General features: G+C 38.3%; 1 protein-coding gene across 2 annotated transcripts in view; it reads left to right on the top strand.

The window, feature by feature from the left end:
- LOC145981757 (phospholipid scramblase 1-like) overlaps positions 1-26,170 on the top strand; it is a 63,307-nt gene that overhangs the window by 15,019 nt on the left and 22,118 nt on the right. For both annotated transcript variants that reach the window (XM_083115167.1, XM_083115166.1), the window contains exons 3-6: positions 6,234-6,359; positions 13,746-13,856; positions 15,699-15,916; positions 23,051-23,215. In XM_083115167.1, the coding sequence (XP_082971293.1) occupies positions 6,234-6,359; positions 13,746-13,856; positions 15,699-15,916; positions 23,051-23,215 (620 nt within the window). The remainder of the gene's footprint in view (positions 1-6,233; positions 6,360-13,745; positions 13,857-15,698; positions 15,917-23,050; positions 23,216-26,170) is intronic.

The raw sequence follows: 26,170 nt of genomic DNA, 5'->3' as shown, positions 1-26,170 counted from the left end.
ATTGGTGAAGACAATCAAATATGTCAGCCTTATAATTTTGGCATAGTTAATACACGGTGGAGATATTTAAACTTCAAACATCCACAAAAATAATGAGAAAACACAACTGTGAACAAACTGTATTGAAGCAGATTTAAAAGTGTGTGTGCAGATACCATATGTTGTATAGTAGGTAAAGGTACAGTTCCCCGTGCATATAGCACCATGCTGTGAAGGCACATTCAGGGGATATGGGGATAGGGCCCGACATGTTCTTGATCTCGGCGACTTTGGAGTTGATGTGATCAAAACCAAACTCTGGCTGCCTTTACCCCCCAGGACCCATTGATTTGAGGCTGGGTGAGTTCCAGAGCTGCTTTATGCAGGGACAAGACCAGAAAAATCCGATCTTGGATCACCCACCCCAAAATTTGAACCCGGGTGTTCTGCATGACAGTCAGCCAGCCTGTCTACTTTTTTTTTTACACTTGTAATAAAATTAATATCCCTAAGCAGTAGTATCCCCCTTCACTCTATTTTCTCTGTATTATCTATTGATTGATTGATTTGCTTTATTTTAGTTCGCTTCTTGTGCCACTTTTGGCTAATTTGCGAAGATGGGGATGAGTGATGAAATTGATGAATGAACACTCACAAACATGCAGGCCAGGATTTGAACCCGGGACCCCTGCTGTTGTAGCACGATGTGCTTACCATTCTGCCACAGGGGCCGGCTCTGTATTATCATTGGGACCAACACAATCATCCACGTCCAAACCAGGATTCGAACCCTTGGCATTGTAGCATGCTGTGCTAATCACTCCACCACGGAGGTTGACTAAACTATCACAGCTATCAAGTATTAGTATAGTATTGCAATGCGCAACCCTGGGAACTGATCATAGATCTTTTAACTGTTATGCCATCCAGCAAGAGTAGAATCAAACTGTTGGTCAATTTTTCAGAACATAGTATTTTCGATAATTTAATCATTTGTCCCGCACTGTGGCTGTAAGGCAATACTTTGGGCTCCAGCTATGGGACGCATGCAGGTTTGAGTCTCCGTGGGGAAATGTAGCAGCTTTTTTCATGAGATTTCGGCCTGTGTATAGTGTTGCAAACGGGACGAGACGGGACAGGCTTTTAAAAATTCGAGACGAGACGAGATTGACCATGTGTCATAAGACAAACAAATATTTTCAAGACGAGACAGCATTTCCACGAGGCTCTACGAGACGAGACAGGCCAAAGTCTCGTCTCGTGGGCAACACTACCTGTGTATGAGACTGGTGAGCACTCACCATCATGATTAAATTGGGGATCTACGAATGAAAAGCATAACCCAGTTATGAAAACCTACAACGATGACTGGGGGTTCGTCGTGCTGACCACACGTCACCCCATAAGAGTAGGATCAGGTGGGAGTGCGGCCACCGGTTGGTAGGCAGGCCTGGGTCCTAAATAGTCTGTTGCGGCACGGGCTATGTATGCTTTTGGTTTAATCATTTCAAGGTGAGAGACCTTGATTGTCAATTCTTAACTATGTTAACAGAAAATATTAAATAGTTTTTGATTCAGTGAACTAAAACAATACAAATTGAATGTTCCAATATATTACTATCAGGGAAAAATTTGTATCATTTTTTAAATATATGTATTTATTAACATAACCTGAAAAAAACAATAAAACCCAGTTTTGCCTGAGTTTTATCTGAAAAAACTGAAAAAACCACCCAGGTTGGGTTTTTTCAGGAAAAAACAGGCAAAATGCCAACCCTGCTAGAAGGTGCTGCCGAAGATCAAAAGTCGTGCCCCAAATCCACCCCACCACAACCAGAGGAGCAGCGTCTGCTCTTTGACCAAGATTCACCTCGACTCCTCATGTACCTAGGAGGTCGAGTAAAGTATCCCCTGATAGATATTTGTCAGTTGATTTTTTTAATTTTTTTTTGTAACTCTGGGAGGACTGTGGTGCTGCCTCCTAGAGGAAAGAGAAGCAAATTACTGTTGCTATTAGGGATAATCAACTCCGGATTAAAAATTTTCTGGATATTGGATAATTTTCTGTCCAGATATTAGATATTCTGATATACAGATTACCTGAAATGTCTGGATATCTGAATGTGTGCATTATCTGGACAGTTTTATCGTTTATCTGTTTTACAGGCAATGCACATATTCTTTTCTTCATTGTGTTTGTATTTCACTGTATGGATTTTCTGCAAATTCTTCATGAAATCTATAGTATCTGGATATTCTGATATCCAGACAATCCATTATATAGCTGTCAAAGTTATAATTCATACAGATCCCAAAATAGGTTCTAAAAATCCTAAAATAGGTTCGAAAAATCCTAAAGTAGCTTCCAAGAAAAAACTGAACTTTTCAAAATTCCTGAAAAATTCTGATTAGGTATAATCGTTAAAGAGAACCATATGAAATCTTAATAGGTACCTATATTAACAACCAATAATTTGTGTTAATTATGTTATGTGTTAATAATGATTTGTGTGTGTGTGTGTGTGTGTGTGTGGTGTTTATATTGTGTAGTAGTTGTGGTGTGTTTGTGTTTATATTGTGTTATAGTTGTGATGTGTTTGTGTGTGTCTTGTGTAGTAGTTATGCTGTCTAATGTGTTTGTGTGTGTCTTGTGTAGTAGTTATGCTGTCTAATGTGTTTGTGTTCGTCTTGTGTAGTAATTGTGCTGTCTAATATGTTTGTGTTTGTCTTGTGTAGTAGTTCCTCCATTCATATTGGGGGTTAGGCGTAGAGCTGACAACTCTGCACTGTAAAAAGACATGTCAAGAAACAGAAATATAAGGCCATGGATGTTCCCAAGGTAAAATATTCCGGAGGTAAAATAGTCCCCCGTTCAGATCTCCGGGTGGGGACTACTTTGGGAGGTCCCTGGACTAAGGATAAGATCTACATTAGGAATAAGGATATTAAATTAGGCACCTGGAATGTTCTGAGCCTTTACCGGCCTGGGGCATTTCAGTGTACAGTTAATGAGATAGTGAAGTATAAATTAGATGTAGTAGCTGTCCAGGAAGTTAGGTGGCCAGGAGAAGGGAATTGTAAAACTAAAAATTATACTTTTTTCTATGGTGGTACTGAAAATCATAATTTTGGAACAGGCTTTTTCATAAATAATAGAATTATCTCGGCTCTTAAAACAGTAGAATTTATTAATGACAGGATATCATATGCAGTTTTACAGGGTAGGTGGTGTAAAATTATTTTAATAAACATACATGCACCAACGGATGATAAAGATGATAATACTAAAGATGATTTTTATGCAGAGTTAGAACAGATCTTTGATAAATTTTCCCAGTATGATATGAAAATTCTGTTAGGTGACTGTAATGCACAGATTGGCAAAGAAGAGACATTTAAACCCACGATTGGTAAAGAAAGTCTTCATGAATTAAGTAATGATAATGGTATAAGATTGATTACTTTTGCAACCTCAAAGAATTTAATTGTGAAAAGTACCACTTTTAAACATAAAGATATCCATAAATATACCTGGTCTTCTCCAGATGGTAAAACTCATAATCAGATAGATCATATTCTCATTGATAAGAGAAGGCATACTAGTATAATTGACGTTCGTACACATAGAGGTGCTGACTGTGCCAGTGACCATTATTTAGTAATTGCTAAATTAAGAGAAAGACTCTCAGTGATAAATCATAAGCAACAAAATCTAAAAGTTATAAAATTTGATACAGGAAAGTTTGCTGATGAAAGAATTAAGAAAGATTACCAAATTAAACTGTCAAATAGATTTGATGTTTTGCAGGATTTAAATGATGATGAAAATATAAATGAAACAGACGTAAATAAGAATTGGGAGCACATACGTAATGCAATAGAATCAGCAGCTAAAGAAAGTATAGGATACCATAAACCAAGAAAAAGTAAGCCATGGTTTGATAATGAATGTCATAATCTAATAGAAATAAGAAATCAGGCTAGACTTAGGTGGTTAAATAACTCTGATGATACATATCTAAGCAATTATAATAGAATAAAGCGAGAAGTTAACCACACGTTTAGAAGTAAAAAAAAGAGCTTACTTCAAAAGCAAAATTAACGAAATTGAAACAAACAGCAAAAATAAAAATATCAGAGATTTATATAAAGGTGTAAATGAATTTAGAAAGGGGTGGCAACCTAAAGGAAACTTGATAAGAGATAAAGATGGTGATTTTCTAGCTGACCCAAGCGATATTCTAAATAGATGGAAGAACTACTTTAATGACCTTTTAAATGTCCATGTAGGAGATAAATCAGAAGTAAATGAAGTACACACAGCAGAACCTTTAGTTCCAGAACCTAACTTGACTGAAGTTAAAGATGCTATTAAAATGCTAAAGAATAACAAAGCACCTGGCATTGATTTAATACCAGCTGAGTTAATTAAATATGGTGGAAATTCATTAATATGTCAAATTCATAAATTAATTTGTTTAATATGGAATAAAGAAGAAATCCCTCAACAGTGGAAAGAATCCATAATTGTTCCTGTGTTTAAAAAAGGTGATAAAATGAACTGCAGTAATTACTGTGGAATTTCTCTACTCTCAACAACATACAAAATATTGTCTAACATTCTTTTAACAAGACTAACCCCATTTGCTAATGAAATTATAGGTGATTATCAATGTGGATTTAAACGTAACAGATCAACTACAGATCAAATTTTTCACATCAGACAGACACTTGAAAAAAAGTGGGAATATAATCAAAATGTCCATCAGCTATTCATTGATTTCAAAAAAGCATATGATTCGGTCAAAAGAGATAAATTATATAATATATTAGTGGAGTTTGGAATAGCTAAGAAGCTTGTTAGTATGATAAAAATATGCACCAGTGAAACAGAAAGTAAAATTCGTGTGGGTAATAATATGTCTGACAAATTTACAATTCATGATGGGTTAAAACAAGGAGATGCATTATCTCCATTGCTCTTTAATTTTGCCTTAGAATATGCTGTAAGGAAGGTAAGAGAAACTAAAGAAGGACTAAAATTAAATGGTGTGACTCAGTTGTTAGCATATGCAGATGATGTAGACTTACTGGGGGATGATGTGAATACAATTAAGAATAATGCTAAAATATTTTTCAAAACTGCTAAAGAGATAGGTTTGGAAGTTAACAAAGAGAAAACTAAATATATGCTTACAGGCCGAAACCAAGTGTTAGGTAATAATCAAAATCTAATTATTGATAACAACTCTTTTGAACCAGTTTCCAAATTCAAATACTTAGGAGTAATATTAACAAATGAAAATTATATTAAAGAGGAAATAAAAAGTAGGCTTAATTCAGGAAATGCATGTTACTTCTTTCTTCTTCTCGTTTAATATCTAAGAAACTAAAAGTTAAAATATACAAAACCGTAATTTTGCCTGTAGTATTATATGGATGTGAAACTTGGTCCCTTACATTGAAAGAAGAACATAAATTGAGAGTATTTGAAAATAAGATCCTTAGGAAAATCTTTGGACCTAAAAGGGATGAGGAGACAGGTGAGTGGAGAAGGTTACATAATTTAGAACTACATAATTTGTATTCATGTCCAGATATTATTAGAAAAATTAAATCAAGAAGACTTAGATGGGCAGGCCATGTGGCACGAATGGGAGAGGAAAGAGGAGTTTACAGAATTCTTGTTGGGAAACCCGATGGTAAGAGACCTGTAGGAAGGCCAAGACGAAGATGGAGGGACAACGTTGAGATGGACCTAAAGGAAATCGGTAGGGATGGGAAAGAGTATATAGATCTTGCTCAAGATAGGAACAGATGGAAGGCCTATGTTGCTGCACCCATGAACCTTCGGGTTTAAGAAGGCTAGAGAGTTAGTTAGTTAGTTAGACAATCCATTGCATCTGAAACGGATATCGGATAATTGGAAACCGGATATCCGTTATTCGGATTTTCTGTCCATCGTTAGTTGCTACAATGGCCTGTGTAAACAAAAGTTGGAATCCAGTTTCATTAATATGTAAAGTTTTACATACTACATGAGTTTGGAATAGATGTACTTTATCCTGACAGTACATGTGTTTACATCACACAAAATCCTCTTCGATAAATGTTAAGACAGTACAGTTGGCTGTGGTACTTCAGTATTTTTTAACTGTAATGCAGAGTTGGGATTTTTACTCTATGAAATGCAATGCTTCACTTTCCGCTTACTTTTCCTTTCCTTTAAGCTATGTATGCAATTTAAATTTTAGGTGCTGTTGATCCGAATCCTGCAACCAAATATACCCAAGGACACCCTCAGTCAACATGGCCGGATGGAAAGGAACCACAACATGCATCAGGCCAGCCAATAGTTTTACAACCAGTTGGTGGAGCAGGTATTATGTCCTTTGTAAATGTTAAGCTCAAAGTTTCAAAATGGAAAGAAAAAACACCTAAATATATCTGTTTTTGCTTTGAAGAATTGTTTAGTTAAACAAATGTAATGTAATTTATGGAATGAGGAAGAAAATTGGTCAAAAATTACAACAATGGCTTCTTAATTTTCTTAAAATTTCTAGTTTCTTGCAAGAAAACTAGCAGTTCAAAGTAATATGTAATCTTTTATTGAAATTGAATATGAGTAATGAGCCATTGGAAGGAAAATATAATGAAACACATATAACTACTATGGTATATCCATCAGACCACTTTCCCCAAATAGACTCCAATAAAATTTGAAAAAAAAAGGCATGACCTTGACACCTTGTAGCCGGAACCCCAACTAAAAGGTATGGAGATGGGTCCACTTCTGTTTGGAGGGATGTGAGAAATAAAGTAAGACCCATGGCAGTTAAGGGTTAAAGAAGCACAATATACAGCATGTCCATAAATATACTGTCATACTTTAAAGTGATATTACGTCGCTTTGGATAATCGTATTTAAATGAAATTGGTGACATTTGAAAGAAAAACTCAAAAATTTTATTTTGCAACTCATAGACATTGAATGTGGCTCCCACGAGTGGCCCTGCAGACATCAAGGCGATATTCCCATTCATGCCACACATGCTCCAACATATCCACAGGGATGGACTGGATTGCAGAAGTGATGCGAATTTGCAGTTCTTGCACGTTTTGAGGCAATTGGGGTACATAGACACAATCTTTTATGTAACCCCATAAAAAAAAAGTCACAGACCGTCAAGTTAGGTGACCTCGACTTCAATCCGCATGCTGAACCTTCACCAAACTCTGCGTGGAATGATAAAACACACCAACACGTTCACCAAACTCTGCGTTTAATGATATTCTAAAACACACCAACTACGTTCTTAAATCTTCTGTAATTACAACACAATTTTAAAGGAAAACATTCACATGTAACCTGCCTGCCTGCTAAATATCCAACAATGAACCCGCATCGTCCATTGTTGTGAGGAGTGAATTTATTTCAGTTTCTATGTTTGATCTCATTCATTGTTGTCCATTGCTGATATTGGTGTCCATTGTTGACATGCACAAAAATATTTGAGTTGTTCTTTCAAATGTCACCAATTTAATTTAAATATGATTATCCAAAGCGACGTAATACCACTTTAAAGTATGACAGTATATTTATGGACACGGTGTATTTTGGTGTATTTCATTTGTCATTATGCAACATTCATGTTGTGGCTGTCAGAAAAATCTTCTTTGTATTGTCATTTCCCCAGGTACAATATGAATGTTGCATAATGACAACTGGTATGTATAATATATATATATTAGGGTGGACCAAATGAAAACAGAACAGTGGATGTATTGGGTTACATTTAAGTATGTGTGTGGCGACAACCCTGTGTACAGGTAGAGTGGAAGGTAAGGAAGGAAACCCCTACTGCATAATGGACTCGCCCTAGATAGTCGCACATGATATGCATAGGCAGTCAGGCAGCAGTATCGTCAGAGCAGTAATTAAGGCCAAACAGCCCAGCCTGTTGTCCTCTGGAGTGGTTTTGCTGCATGACAATGCATGGCAACATACGTCAGCTGTTACAAAGAACACATTGGCGATGTTTGGGTGGACAGTGTTGGAACACCCACCGTATAGCCCTGATTTATTGCCATGCGACTTCCATATCTTTGGTCCGTTGAAAAAGGCCTTGAAGGGTCGGCGCTTCCACTCGGACAATGAAGTCATGGAAAATGTTCGCAACTGGTCCCAATCTCAGCCAAATGAGTTCTACGACCAGGGTATTCACCGCTTGGTGAAACAGTGGGACAAGTGCTTGTGTAACTTTGTAGATTACATTTGAAATAAACCTTGTTGATTTCATTCTGTGGCTCCTGTTCTGTTCCATTTGATCCACACTCATATATGACTAAAGGAGATATATTTTAATCTAAAAAGCATCGGTTTTGTATTTTTTTAAATGTAATAAGAATGTGTATGGTGATGTAGAGACTAGATAATATATTTTTATATGACATTCTAGTTTTTTAAAATGTTCATGTATTGGTACGTTGTAATTAAATTGATCATTAGTCAGGAAGTATTTAGTCAGTTAGGTCAGTAGTGTTAATTCTTTCACTAGTTTCCATAGTTTAAATACAGGGTCTTTGAGAATGAATGATGGAGTTTGGTGAGGTTATTGTGAAAGATATGTAAATTTCCGGGAGGAGGTAGAAAGTGGTGGTGTGGGGGTTGTTAGGGTAGAGTGAGGAGATGGTAGATTTGGATAGACCTTCAGGCCACTTCAGGGGGTCCTCGTGAGAGGACAAAATCACGGATTTTATCCAGGTGTGCGGTGGATGAATCAACCATGGTGGGCTTGTAGGTGGATGAATCGGAGAGTTGGAGGGTGGCTTCTGCCACATAGTCACAGGAGTTCATGACTACTGTGGTGGACCCTTTGCCGGCACGGAGGGCTTGGTACTGGGCTGGGGTTAGATTGTGGTGGGAAGAGGAGTTTTGCATGTATGAAATGTCAGAAATGTTGTTGACAACAGAGGTGATGTATCTTTCGAGGTGGTGGTTGTTGGGAAGGGCTGGGGAAGGGGACAGAATTGGAGGAAACTGGGATGTATGTCTGAGGGATTAGCATTGGAGAGGGGATACTTGACCCAAAAGTATGCCCACCTGAGTGTGTGGGCAAAAGTTTGGATGTCAAATAATAGCCAGAAATTGTTTGAGGTGGGGGCTGGGTAGAAGGTGAGACCTTTAGAAAGGACATCAATTTCGGCTGCCCTTCCCAACAACCACCCCCTTGAAAGATACATCACCTCTGTTTTCAACACCCAGCCCAGCACCAAGCCCTCCGATCCCTCCGCAACAACCTGCTGACAAAGGGCCCACCACAGTAGTCATGAACTCCTCTGACTATGTGGCAGAAACCACCCTCCAACTCTCCGATTCATCCACCTACAAGCCCACCATGGTTGATTCATGCACCACACACCTGGATAAAATCTGTGATTTTGTCCTCTCCCGAGGACCCCCTGAAGGATCCTGAAGGCCTATCCAACTCCGCCATCTTCTCACTCATACCTGACAACCCCCGCACCCCCACTTTCTACCTCCTCCCAAAAATTCACAAACTGAACAATCCCGGAAGACCCATTGTGTCCAGCTACAATTCACCCAATGAACGCATATCACCCTTTCTAGACTCTCACCTCGTACCCCTTGTCCAAGGCCTGCCCTCTTACCTCTGTGACACCAACCACTTCGTTGACATCATCCACAACTTACCATCTCTACCACCAAACACCATCCTCACAACAGTCGATGTCACATCCCTCTACACTAATATTCCCCATGCCCATGGCCTCTGTGCCACGGAATCATTCCTTAACAGCCGACCCAAACCCCACAATCCCAGCACTCACTTCCTGATACAACTAGCCAACCTTGTACTTACCTGCAACAACTTCTGCTTTGGTGACCAACATTACCTGCAGATACGTGGCACAGCTATGGGTTACTGTATGGCCCCCTTCTTATGCCAACCTGTTCATGGGCAGGCTGGAACAGGAATTCCATGGCTCCCAGCAACTGAAACCACTCTTCTGGCTCAGATTCATAGATGACATTTTTCTCCTCTGGACACATGGCGAACCCTCCCTCACTACATTCCTAAACAAACTGAACAACTTCACTACCCTCAAATTCACCTGGTTCCACTCCAAAAACCAAGTGACCTTCCTAGATGTGGACATCCACATTGCTGGAGACCACTTGGAAACTTCCATACACATCAAACTGACCAATCACCTCCAGTATCTCCACTACTCCAGCTCACACCCCTACCACACCAAAAAAGCCATCCCATTTTCCCTTGCCCTCAGAGGCCAGTGCCTCAACTCATCCCCCTCATCCCACCAGAACTACAACCTACGCCTGCACCAAGCCCTAACCAACCGTGGCTACCCCTCGACCCTCATCAACAAACAAATCACTAGAGCCACCTCCCACAACCACACCAGACAACCCAAAACCAACCCTCCAGCTCTGATCACCCAATACCACCCCCACATTACGAAAATCAGACATACCCTCCACTCCCTCCTCCCCATCCTGCACCCTCATCTGCCAAATCTGTGGCAACTTCTACCTGGGCGAAACCTCCACCCCCTTGAACTTAAAGATCAATATACTCCATTCCTCCACCCAAAACTCTGATTTCACAGTTGCCATTCACACCAACAGCCATAATACCACTTTCAACAAGTGTTTCATTGAAAGAAGAGGATTTTTAAAAATAGCCTGCCTGGTGCAGAACAAAGGTTCACTATAGCTTTAAATCAAAGCTCAAACATTGCTTCAAGGCATAGCATCATGCATAGGCTCATTGTCAGGCATGCATACAAAATCAGTTTAAAGTTCCTTTGCCATGAGTCTACCTGTCTCACTCACCACGTCAGTTTGCATTGATAAAATTGCAGTGCTTACACATGATAAAGGAATAAGCTCAAACTCTGCTTATCTTAGATAAGCACGTGAACACAAAATATTTTTCGCAATGCAGACATTCTCTACCTGCATCCACGCATATGTGTGTGTGTGTGAATGAGAGGGGGTTACATGGTATAAAAATATGTATGCATATGAATGTTCTTTTCATTTCCAAAATATGTGTAAAAATATCAGGATAATTTCAAATGATGTCTAATAAATGTCAGATTAGGTCCAAATCTAAGTCAGAATATATCCTTTTCTTATCTACAATCAAACAAAAATGTCCAGATAACATTCCATTCACATCAAGTAGCACTAATGTCCAAAGGAGATCCAAACAATATCCATGAAAAAATCTTCCTGGATATCCTAAGGATGTCCTCTGGATTGACATATAAATATCCAATGCTGCCTAATGGATATACCTGGATATCTGTTGGATATATTAGTACTTGGCACAAATATCCAAAATACAGCTGTTAGATGCCTCTGAACATTTATGTGCTGTATGGAAATATGCCTCAGCTCGAACAGGTTTATTATTTTTGGCATTTGCATTATTTCTTATATGTCTACACAGCTTTTCACTTAAGAATATGCTACTGTATTATGCAATTAACTGTGGAATTAAGAGAAAAAAAATTTATTCATTGTACAGCAGGGATCTGAAGCGTAAACTGATGGATTAGTGAGACATGCCTCTGAAATATGATGTAAAAAAGATATGGAGTTCTAATCTAATCTAATCTCCATATGATTGTTGCCAATCTAGCGACCTCTCATAGATATATCAATGCTTTTATGACACGGTGATATTCATACATATGTGCACACTCACATGCATTTGTATGCACATTTACACACCATTTCAGTGGTAGCGTCGTCACCTTGTAATTAAGGGGTCCCGGGTTCGATGCTTGGCGAAGGCACAAGTGGTTCGGATTGCACTTTAAACTGTAGGTCCAGTCCCAATTAGCCTTACTGTGCATAAAGTGGACTTAAAACACCAAATCAATCAATCAATTAAGCGCACCAGTTGATTTAGTGTAAGGGGCAAAGAGAGCATTGTACTGCAATGAACAAAATTCAAGCAATGCATCTTCAGGTAGTAAAAGAATAAAACAAAGTTTACACCAAGGGTTTACAAACTTTTGTCTGTTGTGGCTCTCCTCCACTGCCAAAATCTGTACGTGCCTTCCCTCAACAATCTGGTGTCCAATTACTTAGCAATATAATATTTATGAGATAAAAAGAACAACCTGGGTGAAACCTCCACCCCCTTGAACCTAAGGTCAATAATCACAGTTCCTCCACCCAAACCTCTGATTTCACAGTTGCCATCCACACCAACAGCCATAATACCACCTTCAACAACTGTTTCCAAGTTGCCATTATCCATCTTTTACCCCCCCCCACACACAGACACGTCTTTTCGCAGCCGATGGGAAAGGGCCTGTATATCAGGAATGCACTCCACTATACCCCCAGACTCAACTTAGCCAACCAATAACCCTTTCCCCTCTTCCTGAAACCACCCACCCACCATGCAGTAAACACTGGTAAAATGACTTTACTTTTGTTACCTATCTACTAACTTCCTCTGACAACATTGTATCGATGCTTCCGTTAGTATTCTGTGCTCCTGTACTATGTGAATCTGTGCGCCTCTTTCTTTTGAACTGAAAATGCTGTAACCCCGCAAAATAGCAAAGTATTCCTTTTTGTGTAAGTGTTTACTGTCTCCTTCTTCATTTGTGTGTGTGTGTATATATAAGGCTGTCGCAGAGAAGGTGAGACAGATTTTTTCCTGGCTTGGCAACACTGCCTATGGTTTCTGCACTAGTCGCGTCGTGTAGGATGGTTCATTCTGTTTCCGTGGCAAGTTGTCAAACACATGTTGCGAATCCACATTAGTGAGCAGCTGTGTTGATTTACGTGGAACGTGTTTCGTTTACCTCTCCAGGTTTCTGTGTATAACATTGCTTTTCGCTATGAGTATTCAAGATGAACAGCGACATGCCATAAAATTTTGTTGGCATTTAGGGAAAAGTGCTGCGGAAACATATGCAATGTTTCAAGAGGCATATGCCAATCAAGACAGACTGAGTAGAGCCACAGTGTACCAATGGCACAAGTTGTTCGAAGATGGGCGCGAATCAGGCGCTTTGCTTCCGCATCCTGGACAAAGACTGTCCGTGATTAACGAGATGCTAGTGAATACTGTTGCAGCAATTTCAAGAAAAAGAAGAGAAAAATAGAATTTTCCCACATCCAGCATACAGCCCGGACCTTGCACCCTGCAACTTTTGGCTATCTCCACTTTTCAAAGCCGCTTTACGTGGCCGTCATTTCATGACGAACAAAGAAGTGATCACCGTAGCGCAAGTTTTCTTCAGTTTGCTACCTGACGACGAATTTTCAAAGACATTCACAAAGTTGCAGGAGCGTATGGACGGTTGCTTAGCTGTCAATGGTGCCTGTCTACTCGATATGGCTGATTCTGAATAAAAATTTTGTTTTTTGTAATTTTTTTGTTTCATTTTAATGATTCTTGGAGGGGTCCATGTACATGCTTGTCTTTTAACTGCTACTCAGTCACGACTTTTTGACCTATTGCACTCATTTTGGTGTCAATCGGCAGCTAATGAACCAAACTTTCACCCTAGTACATTTGGTAGGCAATGGAGGACGCTGTTTTCCTATACACGAATTAGTCTCACCTTCTCTGCGACAGCCTTTGTGTATATATATATATGAAGTAGAATTTGGCCCAAGATAATTAATTACTAAATCGAGGTAGTGAAGGCCTCTGCAAAAGATCTTTACAAGCATTATTTGTTTTCAGGTGCAAATGTGATGCCCATACCCCAGGGAATTACCAACTGCCCTCCAGGTTTGGAGTACTTAGCAATGATTGATCAACTGCTAGTTCATCAGAAAACTGAACTTTTAGAAGGTAAAAAAATGTGTGTGTGTATGTATGCGCATGCGCGCGTGTGTATCCACAACTAACAATATTAATACACCAGAAAAACAGGTGTATCACAAAATTTTTGTTTAATTTATCGTCATAATTTTTAGATCGACCTCAATCCTTCAGGGATGGCAGATTAAGTTCAGGAAGCGGTATAAGAAGTTAAAACAGTGTTAAGAATTTATGTAAGGCAAGTTAAGAGGTTAAAACATATTAAAGTGACATAGTAGGTTAATCTAATCATCACGCCTGTGAAATGGCCAGCTCTTTCCTGTGGTTAACGAGTGCTCGAGGTGGTGGGGTGGTATCCCCTCACCTAGAAATTTTTATCCAAAGCATCCCCCCTCGAGTTGTCTCATTGTCACTATGTTAAACCATAGAAGCATCTCTGAGCTAGTCGCAAGGCTTGACCAAACATACCCCCAGCTCATATTTTCCACATCAGGCACTGTGGCTACCACAAAATTAGTGCTGGTTCATATTTTTTTGTACTCAGATATGTCATACATTGATAAATTACACTGTTGATTGCCTTGCGCCATGGTGCATTTCCTGCACAGCTGTCAGTGTGTGAGTGGACAGCATGGAAAAGTCACAAGTACCGCACAGTTTCACAGGCACTTTTTTGGCAACATGTGGAAAACCTGCACTTTCTATAGTAAATGCTAGGATGAACCAATCAGAAGAAACCTTGCATTTTTTAATATGTTCTGTTTAAAGATGCAAGCTATGGATAGCTGGGTCATTGACCAAGTACATTGTTCATGAGCGTCCGCAGGATTTTTTCCAGGGAGGGGCAAGGAAGGTGTTTTTTCCCAGGGGGGGGCCAACGAAGACAAATTTTCCCCAAAAATAGTGTTGTTCCCTAAAAAACATAGCTTAAATTTGAATTTATGGTGTTCATGCAATAATTAATACATATTATTGTGGCTAAAATGAAATTATATGTGTGAAATACATATTTTTTGGTTGACTTTCATTTTCCAGGGGGGGGGGGCGCGGCCCCACCTTGCCCCCCCTTCCGGACGCCCATGACATTGTTATATTCATTTAAGAGTTCAAGAGTCACACTTACCTGGAAAATCCGGAAAGTTCATGGAATTCTCTAAAACATTTAAAAGGCTGGAAGACTTCAGGAAATTAGATAGTTTTCATGCTAGCCAGTAAATAAAACTCTTCTTGATTGTAGATATTATGTGTAAAAATATAACATTTATTTTCAACAATGCTGCATAAATGGGAAAGCTAGAATATTATAGTATTTCAAAGTGGCCTTGATACTTTACATGTAAATTGAAAATGCATAAATATTGGAGAATTTGACTTGTCAAAATGAGTGGAACCCTGTATTTCATTTTTTAAATTCTTGTATCTAAGATAGTGAAGAATGTGGAAATTAGTTGTAGCTCACACGAATTGTACTCATATTAATTCAAAACATATTACACTCAGAAAAATGTAACATTGAAGTATGTAAAAAATCTAGATTCCACTTGTCTTAATTTGGAAGTCATGTTTTGCCCTCTAGGTAGGGTTTTTGCATACTCTAGAATTCTAGAATACATCAGACCCGGAATTGGAATAAATATACTAAATTATGCATGTAATAATTAATTCATTTCCCTTGTTTTAGTGTACTAAATAATTTATTATGCATAAATTTCCAGCGAAAAATGTAGGCTCGACCAGGACTCGAACCCGGGTCTCTGGCATACCTTGACATTGCTCTAACGACTGAGCTACCGAGCCAGCCTGGCCTCTCCTGTGTGTGCCTAATCTTCAATAAATAATTTATGTGAATTATTGAAATAACTCTTCTTTCAGTTGTCGTGGGCTTCGAAACAAAAAATAAGTATGTGATAAAAAACACCATAGGTCAGCAAGTATACATGGCTAAAGAAAAATCTGATTGCCTTGCTCGACAGTGCTGTGGTCCAGTTCGCCCATTTGAAATGAAGATTACTGATAATTTTGGAAATGAAATTATCCATCTCAATAGGCCTTTAAGGTGCCAGGCATGCTGTTGGCCCTGCTGTTTACAGGTATAGTAATTTTCTAGTGCACATGGAATAGGCTGCTAAGGGATGACCTTCTGGTATGGAACCCAAATGCCAACATCCATGTAGTACACCCCAGTAAATGCTCCAACCTCACTTCCACATACAGTGTGTTTCAAAAGTTGCGCAACCCAAACTTTAAAAATTTATATCATGAAAACCGTAAGAGATATTTACACCGGGTTTTCTACATTATAAAGCCTCATCCATTGAGATATTTTTCAATGCTTAACATTATCACTTTACTCCTTACAGAAAATCAGATAAATTAATAACTGGCGTAAGGCAGCATAAATTTTTTTCCAGAAATGCACTTTTGAGGGAGAAAAATATATAAGAAATTATCAAAGGGCCATAATTAGATGTCTGATGACTGATGCCATGTCAATCTGTCATTTGCGACCAATATTGATCATGTGCAGCATTTGATGAATTTATGACTTGCGTGTTTATGGGTTGAGTGAAAAAGTGCCATTTTTAGATATATATCCATAGCTAGCAACACTAGCAGGTCGAAATTTTGTCAATAGACGCGTGCAACATACGAGGTGTGTTCAAAAAAAGACCGAACTTTTGCCATTCTTGCTTTATTGCTCATGATACACACTTTCAATCACTTCCCCCCAGCGTCAATACACCATTGCCATTGTTTCTTCCAATTTTGGAACACACTTTCTTTGATGGCGTGCAGTACTCTCATCCAGTGGCATGTCGTGGCCTCAAATTTGGTCGGGGCTTATTTTTTAAAGAATTTAAAATATAATGACAATTCACATGAATTACAAAAAATAGGTAATTTTTCTTCTAGACTACAAAACTGGACTTACTTTTTTGCAAGAATTTAAAATGTAATGACAAATTACATGAATTACAAAAAACGGGTATTTATCTTCTAAACTACAAAACTGGACTTATTTTTTTTAAAGAATTTAAAATATAATGACAATTCACATGATTACAAAATAAACAGGTATTGTTGTGAAACATACCTTTCTACGAACGTTGACTCCTGTTCTTCTGCTCAGCAAATTTTGTTATTATTATTTTTTCGTTGAAGCCCTCTATGTTTGAAATGTATTCTTTGTCTATTGTAAGCAAGTGCTAAGGCATTTGGTCTGTCTTGTCCCATTGCATTTCTTAAGCAGGTTTTAATTCGCTTCAATGTGCTGAAACATCGTTCAGATTCAGCTGTTGCCACTGGAGTTATTAAAACTATGTTTGTCATTTTTAGTGTTTTTGAAAAGGTACCCTCTAAATAATTTTCAATAAAAAATGAATGCAATCTACTGATAGAGTTTATGTTTTTCAACTCTTCACTACAATAAAGAACACGAAGTTCCCTCTTCTATGAAGGGATAATAAATCTGGGAAGATGCCTCTGTTTAAAGATTGTTCTCTTTCATTATGTCCTCGTAGAGCACGTTCATGTCGACCACAGAATTTTAAGCAATCGATAATTCTATTTAATATATGCCTATTTTTCCGGACAAATTCATTGTGTCTTGTAATTGACAGCCTATGTCCTTCATCAATTTGTGTTCGAACATCAACCCTGCCAAACTCACTCAAACATAGCGAATGAAAGCCACCAAAACACTACAGAACAACACGCGAGATCGAACGCGACACAACGGAAGTAGCCCCGAATCACAACTCAAATCCATTGCACTCTCCCCTCCTTTCTCTGCTAGCATGTGACCTTCACTGTAGCGTAGGTGGATGTAGGCCACGCCTTCCTTTGCGACATGCCCCGGAAAGCGATAATTGACATCAATGCCGCTAGGAGCGCTGTCGTATCCATTGCAACAAACGATGAATATACGTGAGTAAAAATCGCCTTTTAAAAGACTGTGTGATAGTTATGCGTTATGGTGATTGATAATTACATGAATATGTCCGTTTTTCTTTAGGGGCTAAGCCCCGGAAGCCCCAAGGGACGAGACGCCACTGCTCTCGTCGCATTTTTCTGAATTTCCTCGATGGTCTGGAAACGCCATCCTTTCAAAGTGGTTTTCAGTTTGGGAAAGAGAAAGAAATCTGCAGGGGCCAAGTCCGGAGAATAGGGTGCATGGGGCACAACAGAAGTGCGATTTTTTACCAGATAACTTGTGACAAGAAGCGATGTGTGAGGTGGAGCGTTGTCATGATGCAACATCCAACGACTGATTCCCCAACAGTTCAGGCCTCTTCCTACGCACAGCATCTCTCAATCATATTAGAATTCTCTGGTAGACTTCCTTTTTACTGTCTGACCAGGTGGTACAAATTCATGGTGCACAACACCTTTCCAATCAAAACACCCAACCATCACCACCTTGATTTTTGACCGACTCATCCGCGCTTTCTTTGGTCAAGGAGACCCTTTCCCAACCCATTCCGAAGACTGCCTCTTTGCTTCCACATCATACACGTAAATCCATGTCTCATCTCCTGTTACGAGGTTCTTGCAAAAGTTTTAAACCGCATTTGCATTTGCAAGGAGTTCCTGACAGATTTGAACTGTATTCTACTTCTGGTCATCTGTCAGCAAACACAGAACGAATTTTGCACTGACGCAATGCATGTCGAGTTTTTCAGTCAGGATTTTATGGCAGGATCCTACACTTATGCCAACTTCTTCAGCAATCTCATGGACAGTTGAACGACGACTTTCACGAAACACAGCGTGAACAATCTCAACATTTTGGTCGTCTGTTGATGTGGAAGTTCATCCAGCCCTTGGATCTTCGGAAATCGAACTCCTGCTCTCCTTAAAGTGCTTAAAGCAATCATTGCACTTTGTTCGGTTCATGCAGTCATCCCTGAATGCTTGGTGAAGCATTTGGAATGTTTCCGTAAAAGTTTTCCGAAGTTTGATGCAAATGTCACACACACGCTGTTCCTCCAACTCTTTCATTGTTGCTTTGTCACTAATCTGACGAGCAGCTTGTGCACGACCTCACTCAATCGGCTGCTACGTGACAACTAACACATAGCTCAGAACCCAGTAAAAGGCAATCTCTTACCAAGATATGCCGCTAGGTGCGCACGGTAGCCGGATCATGCCATCTGCAACCATTGGTGAACTATTAAAAAAGTTCGGTCTTTTTTTGAACAAACCTTGTATGTTTAAATATTGGACCTACATTTGCATTAAAAATAAAAATCATAATTTTGCACCGAAATTTGACTTTTAAGTGTAAATTTCTATGCACCTGGTAACCCTTCCATTCCAACACAAGCTGATGGAGCTTGTTATGAAATGGCAAGTGTGATTCATAAATGCCGAGGGAAGAGAATTCAGGGGAGCCAGGAGGAGCCTACAATCGATTCTGTCAAGAGTCCAATTTCGGTAAAAATACATGATTTATGATTTTTCACATAAATGTAGGGTCAATATTTAAGAACATGTTGTGTGCGTCTGTTGACAAAATTTCGACCTGCTAGTGTTGCCAGCTACGGAGATTTAACTAGAAAATGGCACTTTTTCACTCAACCCATAAAATCGCCAGTCATAAATTCATCAAATGCTGGACATGATCAATTTGGTCGCAAATGACAAATTAACATGGCATCAGTCATCAGACATCTAATTACGGCCCTTTGATAATTTCTTATATCTTTTTCTCCCTCAAAAGTGCATTTCTGGAAAAGAATTTAATGCTGATTTTCTGTATGGAGTAAAGTAATAATGTTAAGCATTGAAAAATATCTCAATGGATGAGGCTTTATAATGTAGAAAACCTGGTGTTCATATCTCTTACGGTTTTCATGATACAAATTTTCAAAGTTTGGGTTGCGCAACTTTTGAAACACACTGTAGTATATCCTGGTAACTGCTCTGGCGCCTGGACCCATGTCCACGATAATCCTTTGTGGGATTGTGTTGTCCTGTGTTTGTCAATCTGTGCGCTGAGGTCCTCTTTACAGTATTAGTTTTTAACTTAGATAAGGCTATTTAAGTCCTCGGAGAGAGTATCATTTTAGTTCTTGTTAATCCTTAAGTACTAAAGTGTAAATCACCAACCCTGAGACCTGTAAACAAACCATCTCACCGATGTATCACTGAACACGGAGACCTTCCCGCACGCATAGAACTTGCCATGTTGAAAGTGGCACTACTTCCTTGCTGTTCACATGATTGTTTTTAGAAAATAACCAATGTTATAAAATATCATTATGTACACAAATCTCTAAGCTCATTGAAAGTTACAATGCATATTCCTACAAAATGTTCTCACTTATCTTACCTTGCCATGTCACCAAATTATTTTATGAAGTGCACTATATTTGGTGGAACAAAAATCGTTATTAGGATGCTTGTCAAAGTTTCCAAGCACAATAAATTTATGAACTTTCTTTGTCTTGTTTTGATCATCATCATCAATATATTTATTGAACTTACAGCGTTGCATATGGCTGTTTATGCCCATTATATATTTTATTTACATAAGATACAATTTACATAAAATCTAGAAACAAATTTCAAATACACTCCTATCTATATCAAACCTTAGAAATATACATTACCATGTTATATCATTTTGTCTAAAAAATGCAAGTAAAATATATTCAATTTGCATGCAAAAAAGAAATCAAAGTTATGGGAAATGATTACTGGTGCAAAGAGTTAACCATAAAGGTGAAGCAATAAGTATAAAAGACAGAGCATTGGGTTTAAAGTGAGACGTCATTTGCACGTATCCCATACTACAAATTGCCCGTTGTTTTACCTTACGTAATGAATCCCGTAACAACGCTGGATTTTCGTGTGGATTATTTTACTTCTATGAGTTTGCAATGCTTTCTGCATGCACGTGGTTTTGTTTACAGAAGGTCTCAGGGTTGGTGATTTGAACTTTAGGGACATTGATAATCATACTAGTACTATGGAGGGGTCTGTCAGACCTCTGTTTTGATTTTGCACTGTTTTGCTATTTTCAATTTCTGATGCCTTTAAACCCTAGAACACTACCGTACGTAAAATTTACGTATGCTTTGCGTGCAAATTCCTCCCCTACCTCCCACCTCACCTAGCAGTGCCTCAGGCATTCTGTCAGATGAGAGGCAGTACTATGGTAAGGAAAGTTCAATGCTGAAGTCTTGATTTTGTATGTTATGTTGTGCACTGTAAGTCAATTTTACATGGTTCTAGTAAAACGAGAAAATCTTTCACGTAATTTTGACATTCGTAAATTCGATTTTAATAGTTAGATTCTGAAAAACAAAAGTTTATAGGCATGCACTATTTCTCATAAAACTTTAAATTTACATTCATTCCTTATTTAGCATTATAAATATTATTATTGTTTTTCATTGTTTGAACTTTTCGCCTTCATTCTTAATGTACGTACAGGCTTGTCAATCAACACATTCTATTAAAATATTGTATGTTTAATAAGACCATGTTTATACATTTTTAAATGAAGGATAAAACACCAATATAAGAAAAACAGACAAAATAATGTTAAAAAAAGAATAGCCATTTTGTTTTCATGATGTAGAGGTTCTTTTGAAAATCAATTTCTTCATGTAGGTAAAATTTATGTAGTGCTAGTTACAATGTAATATGGGGACACAGTAGTGTTCTAAGGTTAATGTGACTTGACATGGTTATAGAAGACAATCATAAAGCATTTTCCAATTATTATTGTTTAGTTAAAGAACGTAACATAATTTATGCAAAAAGGAAAAAATCAGTCAAAAATTATAACAATGGCTTAGTTTTTTGAAATTCCAAATTCTTAAAATTTCTTCATTTTTACATTGACAAAAGAGCAGGAGTTCAAAGTATCTTTGTGTGCTTTACTGATACCAAACTAGCATTAGTACTTTGTTCTTGCACAGAAAGTACATTATGTAAAAAGTGCGAGCTTGTGACATAAATTGTGAATGAAGCTTGCAACACTGGTAACTGTGATATTGGTACAGTGAGATGCATAAATATTACCAAGCAAATAGTCCGTCACTGTGTTTATTCTCTGTGTTTTACGTAATGAGAGCATCAAGAATTGAAACAAACCATCAACAAGCTGCTGACAATGTCTGCACTGGTACACGTAAAAATCCATTCCTTAAAAACACGCAGGGAACTAGAAAAATTAAAGAAAACAATCTTGGACAAATTGCCGGACAATAGTCGTGCATCCCACTCAGTGGCGTGCCCAGGATTTTCGAAAGGGAGGGGTTATGTACACTTTTTCTGGTAGTCAGCTCTCATTTTGCCATCTTTTCTACCTTTGATGTTCTTTTTTTTTTTGGAATACTGGGCCAAAGGGTGGGGGGTTATAACCCCCCCTCCCTTGGGCACGCCACTGAATATTCCCACTGTACTAACTCAACCCTAAACTTATTGTTCATAGTAAGGCTGATTCAATACCACTTCCGATGATGTTAACAATTCCACCTATACCAATATAGTGGTAATGTCATTGCCTTGTAATCAAGGGGTCCCGAGTTCGATACCAGATTTTTAATCTGGTGGATGTAAGTTTGTATTTTGGGGGTTAATTTTAGAGCCGAAATGACCATAAATTGAGTGTTTGTAAAAAGATTTAAGGCATGTTGAGGCAAATTTTGGGGGATATTAGGGGGTGTTGAGGTATGTGAATAAATCTCTGGCACATGAGATAATCATTTAATTGCAAAATCCATTTCTCCTCACAATGATGTTGAAAAAATAATTAAAAGAAGGGATGGAACCGATTAATCGCTACCCTCTCCGTATCACCCGATATAGGCATATCTGTTTATTGGTAAAATTACCAATAATTTGGCTGTTCTGATGTATCTATAAATATCTTACAATTAAGTGTAATATTGTACCATTTTGTTATAGTTTTTATGGATTATCTCCATGCCCTACTTTTTTAAAAAGTAAATTCTGAATATGCCCCTGTTTTGCATTGCAGTAACCAGATCCATCTCTAATTTTAAAAAATTCATTTTGCATAATTTCCAGGATATTTAGATGCACTAAAATCAGACTCAGTGAGTTTGATTCGGTTACCACTGTATGTATATTTATGTATGCATCACTAATGGCTTGTCACTAGTTCGTAGTTATTTCAACTGTAAACACAAAATTTTAAAAGACATAATTTTTGTTCTGTAATTTATATATGCACTTCTTTTAACTAGGTACTTGAGGTTTCTTCACCTCCAGGACAAGTGATAGGAAGGGTCGAACAAGAATGGAGCATTTGGTATCAAAAATTCAGTGTGATAAATGAAGCAGGGGATGTAGTCCTCAAGATTCAAGGTCCATGCCTTACGATTGGTTGCTGTAGAGATGTGAATTTCAAGGTAAGTCAACATGAGTACAAACAAATTAAGTGAATCGTGAGGTAAAGTTAATGGGCATAAGGCTGCAACATTAAAACTAGGGAAATTCTAATCTTTTAACTGGTTTTTTACATGGTGAATTAACAACACAGTGCATGCGTTCCTTGAGGGGGTAAGAACAGTTTACTTTATCTTGATACACAAGGCTTAACATTAAGAGGTTTTAGTGCAGGGGTAAAAGTGGGGGGGGGGGCAACTGCCTCCCCCCAATAGCAGCCACTACGCTTCTCTATGTAATCTCACTGTACCATGCTACGAACTAAATCTATACAGGATGGGGCAAAATAATGTTACCACTTATATGGTGTTGCAGTGGGTCAAAAAAATGTTACCACCGAAAGGGAAACATACACATTTAATATACCCCTTCAGCCTGTGAACCAGAAATGTGAATACATTTGAGCATTCTGTCAACCACTGAGTCCATGACCCTTGAACACATGTCTTGCGGTATAGAGTGTATCACTGTCGAAATTCTTTGTTTAAGGTATTGTATGTCCCGTGGTTTTGTTGCGTAAACATGCTCCTTTACCATCCCCCATAACCAGAAATCACACGGTCTGAGATCTGGTGATCTTGCCGCCCATGGTAGTGGACCACGCCGACAAGTGGTAACATTGTTTTGCCCAACCCTGTATAATGAAACAAAATTGAGTGGTGGGAAATAAAGAAGTCTCAACATTCTCGTCATTCCGGAATACAACAAAGTTTGTTCAGGAGGCTGGGAGAGTAACTTTGATTCCAGTATACTCCCGGCTATTCTCGGAGGTTTGGCAAGCCTGCCAGTGAGGTAAAATGTAAAGTATTTACAAGTGGTTCTGTTTCCGATACACCTTTTTTTACCCTCTTTACTAGGTCTTCAGGTTTTTGATGAATTTACAACATTAAGAAACTCGCAACTTTAGTGAAAAGGTAAGAGCTTAAAAGGATAAAATAGGAAAGATGGTGGCAAACTAGGCATGCTCTGTTATACAAGGCTATGGGTAGAACTTTCTTCTAGATGTGTGTTACATCATCTGAACAACAATGGGCCTGCTTGTTTGTGCATGAGTGTTTGTTAGGTTTCTTTCCTACCCTTTTTTCCTCCTCCCCATCGGACAAACAAAATTAATTTGTTGCCTCGATCTCAACAGAAAATGTTGGAAATTTAGTCTTGTATTTAGAAAAATATTTTAATTAATTCAGGCGTATATGTATGTAAGGAAAGGAAGGAAACGACATGGCGCAACAGCTCAATAAGTGCCAGGGCCTACCAAGCAGATTTTCAGTGGGTAACACATGGTCAATGCATTAAGTCCCATTGCCGCTGTTGTCTGGCTTCGAGACTTTCGTTAATGCTTTTCATGCATTCAGCCTATACCATCATACTAACGGGTGGGCCTTCCCGATGGCACAGTCACCTTGTAATCAAAGGGTCCCAGGTTCGATTCCCGGTGGAGGCACATACTGGTTCGGATTCCACTTTAAACTGTAGGTCCAGTCCCGATAGCCTTTTCCTTTCTGTGCATAAAGTGGACTTAAAACAACAACTCACTCACTCACTTGAGACCAGAACCCACTAATTCTTCTTTAAAGTAGCTCCCCAATTGCCCTCACGATGCTGGGTCAGCACTGAAATCTTGTTAACTCCCTCCCCCCGGAATCGAACCCAGTACCGCTCACACTTAGGGTTACCAGACGTCCGGATTTTTCCGGACATGTCCTACATTTTAGCCTTATGTCCGGCGTCCGGCAGGAATTTGAAAAATATCATAAATGTCCTACATTTTGAGCGTCGCATAATATTAATTAGGAAATTAGGTAACCTAAGAAAATCATGCAAGTTACAAGTCTATGGACTGCGCTTCCAAACTCAATGGTGAAATTTATTTTGATTCAGTCATTACACGAAAAGAAAAAAAATTGTCCTGCTTGATGGAACAAGGTGTTGCCATTCTTATTCAATATAATTTGATTGTAAAGCAGGGATATAGAGAACAAAGTTATTCAGGATGTCTACCAGTCAAGAAAGTTAGTAGTAGTCAAGAAAAAGTAATCAACGAATAGGTCAAGAAGTCAATACAAAGGCATTACATTATTCTTGTGGTCAAGAATTTTTGCTATCATAATGACTGATTGGTTGATTTAGTTTATTTTACTTAACTTTTTTCTGTCCCTTTGGTTAATCGCGAAAATGATAATAAATGGAGGTAAGGTAAGATGGATGAAGGGACAGTCACAAACATATAGGGACAACCGACACAAGCCCCATGGCTTGAGTTCAGACGCCAAAGCTTTGCTCGTCTGCCAAACACAGTTCAGGATGCATTAATACGAGAAAGCAGATCTAATTCTCTTGTTAAATTCAGCTTCAGTTTTCATCTTTGGTAGGGGTTTTCAATAAATAAATATTTATTTTCTTAATTACTAATTTCCAATTTTACCTAAGTAGGGGTCGGATAAATAAACGTTAAGAAAGACGGGAAAAACGTCTAGAAAAGTCCAGAATTCTGGATGTGTTATTTTGGTATAGACACCCTGTTATTGAACTAAAGACTACCCAAGATGAAACTTCTCGAATTTGAAATGTCGGTAATTGCTGAATATTTGTTTAACATTACAGGTCATAATTCAAATGTTGAGAGAGTACTTTTTCATTACCATCAGCACAACACACAACATTTCACGAGAGAAATTATTTTTTCATAAAGTCTGTAAAATGTTTGGTACTGGTCCCTACAATTTCAATGAGTTTGACTGTAAATTCTAACATAAATGTAGTTTGACTAAACCTGAGAAATGTTCAAAAAAATTGTCTCCTCTGAGAGGTACCACTTAAATCATGTAGTAAGAGGTGCATTGATTAGTATGATTGCAAGTTTTGAAATTTTGCATTTAAAAATTCATTTTTTTATATGTGAAAAGTGTCATTTTCAA

The sequence above is a fragment of the Lepisma saccharinum genome, chromosome 30, assembly GCF_977018435.1.
Source record: "Lepisma saccharinum chromosome 30, izLepSacc3.1, whole genome shotgun sequence".
Taxonomy (NCBI): Eukaryota; Metazoa; Arthropoda; class Insecta; order Zygentoma; family Lepismatidae; genus Lepisma; species Lepisma saccharinum.
Note: the sequence above shows the minus strand (reverse complement) of the source record. Positions and strands in the feature narration are given on the sequence as shown.